The sequence below is a fragment of the Salminus brasiliensis genome, chromosome 14 (assembly GCF_030463535.1).
Source record: "Salminus brasiliensis chromosome 14, fSalBra1.hap2, whole genome shotgun sequence".
Classification (NCBI taxonomy): domain Eukaryota; kingdom Metazoa; phylum Chordata; class Actinopteri; order Characiformes; family Bryconidae; genus Salminus; species Salminus brasiliensis.
In genome coordinates, this window is record NC_132891.1 from 29,606,277 (window position 1) to 29,612,137 (window position 5,861).

Genomic DNA, 5,861 nt, shown 5'->3' on the forward strand with positions numbered 1-5,861 from the left:
TTGTTTGGAAGACCACGTCCATTTGTGGGTTTGGCCCAGGATGGACAGTGTGTGTGCTGGAAGAGCAATAGAAAACTCCCATCAAATTGTTTTCCGAACCCACCGACCATCCCTGTGGGGGGAGAGAGAGCGGACAGGGTTCTTCTCTTCTTCTCTTCGACGTCAGATGGCCTCAGAGACATGTGGCCCAGTTAAAGTGCCCTGCTGCACATGTCAAAGGGCGTTGTTTGCAAAGGCCGGCGTTTAAGTGAAAGAGCTTCGCAGGCGTGCCCTTCCACAGAAGTGCTGGAATCCCTGCTGAAGGTATGCGAAGTGAGGAGCACTCTAACTCAGGACACACTCTTTCTCTCGAGGGATTACGGGGCTTCATTCAGAGGTACAAACCCAGTTCCAGTATTATTTCTGTAAGTGTCAGTGATTCTGGAAGTGTCACAGATGTCTGTGGTAATGATATGTTGGGGGGATAAGATAATGTGGTTGGACATGTTATTGAAAATGGAAGGTGGGTTGATCAGGGACTTTAAGTTTTGAATTTTTTGTCTTGATAGTTTTGGAACCTCTTAAACACCTGGATTATTATTTAGCAATTCATATTAATTCAAGGAAAAGTAATGTATGGTATGAAGCATGAGCATGAGGAATTAAAGGGTAGGCCAACACAACTTGAAATGATAAGGTAACTGATTACACAACATTTTATTTATTAACTCGTTTTTAACTGTTTAAGTCATACTTCCTTGGCTGATTCTCAATCTGCGTTCTGGTCTGTACTGATGTTCCTGTGTTCTTGTGAAACGTCATCAGTTGCAGCTCCATTCAAAAGCTCACATCTAGCCAAGTATAGTCTGAATGCCCGGATGTGTTCTTGTTCCACCGTGTTATCGAGGATGCATCAGGACGTGACTTGTGTGGATTCGGCACAGACATATATCCCAGAATGCATTACTCACCATGCTGCTGTTTCAATTGCAAAATTACCACACAGCGTTCTCTCAGTCAAACTTGCCAAGTCAGTACTAGCAATACACCAGTCTGAACTTTGCATACTTTGTGTTGAGAACCCCCTACTCTCTGATTTTCCCCATGGAAGGCTGGAAGGATCTTAACTCATGATTTCCTGATGATCAGGCAGTTAGACAGTAGCGCCACTCTAGAGCAAACAGTTTGTTGAATAGCACAGCTGTCTAACTGCATGCTTGTCAAGATGAGATTGACTTAATTAATTTGAGTTAACTCAGAAACGCTGTGAAATAACTTAATTTATCAATTTAAGCTGACCTGACTTTTTTGACTGGATTACAGTATATCCATTCACAACCATCAGTATTGCTTTACCCACATAAACTGGTATAGAAAGACATCTGTCTTTCTCTAATAATAAAAAAATATATTATCATATAGCACTGAAATATAGTGTCAAAAGTCCAAACACTTCTGAGTAACCTTCATTTACTGAGGCAAAATCACCTTTTTACTGAAGTAGTAACTGCTATACAGCAGTGGTCTTGGAGTACACCATCCCATCCCAGAGTTTTCCTGCACAGACACACCCACTGCAACTCAACAAGGACTGTTAATGAGCTAATGAGTTGGATCAGGTGTGCTGGAAGCAGAAGAAGCACTAAAACATGCAGGGCACAGATAGTCCATCCTTAACCACTGAGAAACAAACGACTTGGTGTCGACATCTTCTTTAACTGTTCTAGTCTAAAACTGTCCACCTTTGTCCCTCCTTTGTACATATCCCACCTTAACCCCATGCACACATTTTTCCAGAGCGGTGCCATGCGTGTGAACTGCATTCACCTGTTCTTGGCTGCCATCTTGTGGGCGATTCCATGCTCCAGAGCAGCCACCCAGTCTCCCTCCAGCACTGCTGAGCTCACGTTCCTCAGCTCCTCAGCTGGCCTGGAGCTTGAGAACAACCTGAGGAATGGCAGCAGAGTTCCCAGCAGCCGGAGGAAGCGCTACATTTCCTCCAAGGACATGACAGCCCTGCTGGATTACCACAACCGGGTGCGCTCCCAGGTCTTCCCACCCGCAGCCAACATGGAGTACATGGTAGTGTTACATACAGTGTTCCACATTGGGCCTTATGTTAGAGCAGACTTCTGTACATCTGTAATGTAATACAGCAAGAGCTATACACCAAGCAGCCATAACATTAAAACCACTCGCCTAATATTCTGAAGGTTTCCTTCCTGCCAACAAAACAGCCTTGGCCTGTCGAGGTATGGACCCCACAAGACCTCTGAAGGTGTCCTGTAGTGTCTGGCATTAAGACATTATCAGCAGATTCTTTACGTCTTGTAAGTTCTGAGGTGGGATGTCCATGAATCACGGTAATGAGCATTGGGCAGACATGCCGCTGTCCGGGGTTTGCCGGTGGTCCTTCCTTAAAGCACTTTTGGTAGGTACTGACCACTGCATACCAGGAACACCCTACAAGACCTGCCATTGTGAGCCTGTTGTCGAGCCATCCCAATTTGGCCCTTGTCAAAGTGGCTCAGATACTTACACTTGCCCATTTATCCTCCTTCCAACACATCAACCTCAAGAACTGACTATTTACTTGCTGCCTGGGTGCCATTGTAACCAGATAATCAATGTTATTCACTTGAATGAGTGGTTTTAATTTTATGATCTGGACAATGTCAGCAATAACCAGAAGTTTCTAGAGAAGGAATGACTGTAAATCACACGTCAGTCCTTTAGATTGCATTCCCCCAAAACCTGCATTGACATATTCAAAAGTCATTTTATATATATATATATATATATATATATATATATATATATATATATATATATATATATATATATATATATATAAACTTCACTTCTTGTCCCTCTCTCTTTGGACAGGTGTGGGATGAGAGGCTTGCTAAATCTGCTGAGTCGTGGGCCTCTCAGTGCATTTGGGACCACGGGCCTTCCCATGTAATGAGATACATGGGCCAGAACTTGTCCATCAGCTCTGGAAGGTACTGAAGGCTTGAACACATTAAGAAAAAAAATCACAGTAGAGAGAGGTTGCCAAGTGCTTCATAAAATTACTTTCCATTTTACCCTAAGAACCTTTATTATATCACAACTATGGATATGATGTCCAAAAACCATCCCAGTGTGCTTCAAAAGCTATGCTAAGACAATCCTAAGGCCTACACTTTAAAACTGGCTAAGATCAACCTGAAAAATATGGACAGAATTTTGTGTGTTAAACAGCTTTGTACAAAATAACCATCTACCAGATGTTTTTTCTTGTATTTTTTGTATTTCCTTGAAGAACAGTTTTTACCAGGCAAATACCCACTAGTGCATTTCAGTGGTTCTATCCCAGATAACATGTACTTAGTTTCCCAGACTGGAATCAAGCCTATCCCCGCACAACACAACATTCTCAGTGGGGAGATTCTCCTTTAAAAGAAAAGTGTAGTCTAATAATTTTGTGAAAATGGTAGAAATGGCCCTTTATGTACATGCTGTGCTTCTCAAAGGTTCATGCATTTATATGGAATCACATAACGTTACGGTGGTTTCTTCTTTCTCGCAGATACAGATCAGTTATTGAGCTGGTGAGGTCGTGGCATGATGAGAAGCATTCCTTCTCCTATCCCAACAGATGCACTGGCTCCGTCTGTTCCCACTACACACAGGTACGGCTCTTAAAGGGCCCAGGACCTACACATTTCTGAGGTTCTTAAGGTACACTCATGATTTTTGGGTGGAGTTTATGTAAAAATATACTAAATATACTAAATTCATTTTAACATGATTCAACTCCTTTTATGTTTTTGAGACTGATAGAATTGTATCTCATTCAAAAAATGGTCCAGGCTGAATCTCAACACAAGTGTGAATGTAAATTTGGACCCACTTTTTGGCAGAACTGCTTTAATTCAGATTTATTTACATGGATTTTCAGTTGTTCTCATGAAGCAAGAGCTTATTGGAGGCCCTGACACAGCATATCTACTGGATCCAAGTCAGGACTTTAAAGGCCACTTCTTTAGCTTCTTTTCAGTTATTTAGATGTCAGATCTTTGTTTTCCTGATCAATATCTTGCCACATAACCTACTTATATTTCAGCTTCAGCCAAAAGACTAATGAACAAAATGATCAGAATTGTGAATGGAACAGAACACATGGTTCTCTCAATAAAAGCATATTGTCCATGTCCTGAGGCAGCCAAACATCCCCACACGGTGACACTACCACCACCATGTTTAAATGCTGAAGTAGGATATTCTGTCCCTGAAACTTCAAAAGCCCTAAGGGTTGTTCAGGTGCTTGAGGCAGTCATGGATAGAGGCTAAAGAGGCCAACAAGTTCAGGAATGCTCTCCTGAAACTTTTGGAGCCGTCCACTGAGCCCCATCACTTGGAAAAATGTGATTGGATGTTGGATAACTTTGCTACTTTTAAATAAATGATTAAATAAAGTTATAAACAGAAAGATGCTTTGGTGGATGGGGCTCTTTTTATATAATATGTTATCTCTTTTTAAAGTTACTGTACATGCATATTGGCTGCATATTAACATCTTAAACCCTAGTTTATATGATTCAGTTATGAATCCTAATGCATAGACTATGTTAAGTCCCACAGGTCTCTATTTTGGGGCCTCTGAAGCTGCTGTTAATTATTACTTAATTATTACTTATGAAAGTGAAGAGAGCGTGGGCTTACATACAGGATCTAAGGGGCTAAAGAATTAATAATACCCATTCTGATCACAGATGGTGTGGGCTAGCACCAATAGGATTGGGTGTGCCATCAACAGGTGTTCAAACATGTATGTGTTTGGGAGTACGTGGAAACAGGCCACCTTGCTGGTCTGCAACTACTCCATCAAGTAAGACCTCATTTCATAGCCTTTCAGACTAAACACAAGCAAGTGAGTTTACGTAGTCTTGAGTTTATGTTTATGGACTGAAAACCTCTGAAGTTTTTTCATGTGACTGCTTTTCTTACAGGGGCAACTGGGTAGGAGAAGCTCCATATAAGACGGGAAAACCATGCTCCGCCTGTCCTTCTGTTTATGGAGGATCATGCAACAAGAATCAGTGTTCCACATCAAAACCCAGAAGAAACTGGTTTTAGGAGCGATCAGACTGAATGGAGTAAAGGTTAAGATGGATCCGTCACAGATAACCCATGAATTATGACTGAAACAAGGAACTTTAAAGCACATTCTTGATGTTGTACCACTATAACTTCAGCTAGTTAGTCTTTGTGAAATATTGTGTTGTTCTGGCCCTTCTTCTTACTTCTTAATACCTTATGCTAAACCTGTACTAACAAGTCTGGTGCTTTTTATATGCTGCCTGCTGAAATGGTCACGCTGTCATTCATCAGTACCTTCAGTAACTGTTCTAGTCTCGTCTGACCAGTCTAGTCTGAAACAGTCAGTCTTCCCACTCCTTATTGTTTCTTGTCCTTTCCCTGGACTGTTTGCACTGTTTTGTATGTTTGCCTTAAGAGTGGCATTGCAGTTAGGTTCATGTTGAGAGTTAAGCACTTTTATGGTTTGTGTACACCCAATAAAGTTTCTTTGGATTCCGACTTGTTCAGTGTTCTGTGGTATCCCAGTTACTATCGTCTTGAAATGTATACTGGACTCTTGTTACGTTAGGAGCATAGCAGTGTTTTGTCCTCATAAAAAACAGAGCTGAGTTCATGTCAAAGTTACATCAGTAGTGCTGATCCAAATTCAGCTTTGGGTAAAATGCAATATGGACTTTTTATGTAGTTGAACTGGCCAAATTGCTTTAGGCCACCCTCGCGTATTCCCTCGGCAACACTATCTGTGAATTTCCACAGAAATCAGACAGATATAATATATTAATATTGCAAGTTAC

The 5,861-nt window shown here is 41.3% G+C and overlaps 1 protein-coding gene across 1 annotated transcript; it reads left to right on the forward strand.

The window, feature by feature from the left end:
- The first annotated feature begins 316 nt into the window (after window positions 1-316).
- On the forward strand, window positions 317-5,511 carry r3hdml (R3H domain containing-like). The gene is made up of 6 exons (XM_072697087.1): window positions 317-376; window positions 1,777-2,061; window positions 2,866-2,984; window positions 3,554-3,656; window positions 4,740-4,855; window positions 4,977-5,511. Exons 2-6 carry the CDS (start codon window positions 1,786-1,788, stop codon window positions 5,101-5,103), a joined length of 741 nt encoding a protein of 246 aa, XP_072553188.1. The 5' UTR covers window positions 317-376; window positions 1,777-1,785; the 3' UTR covers window positions 5,104-5,511.
- The last annotated feature ends 350 nt before the right edge of the window (window positions 5,512-5,861 follow it).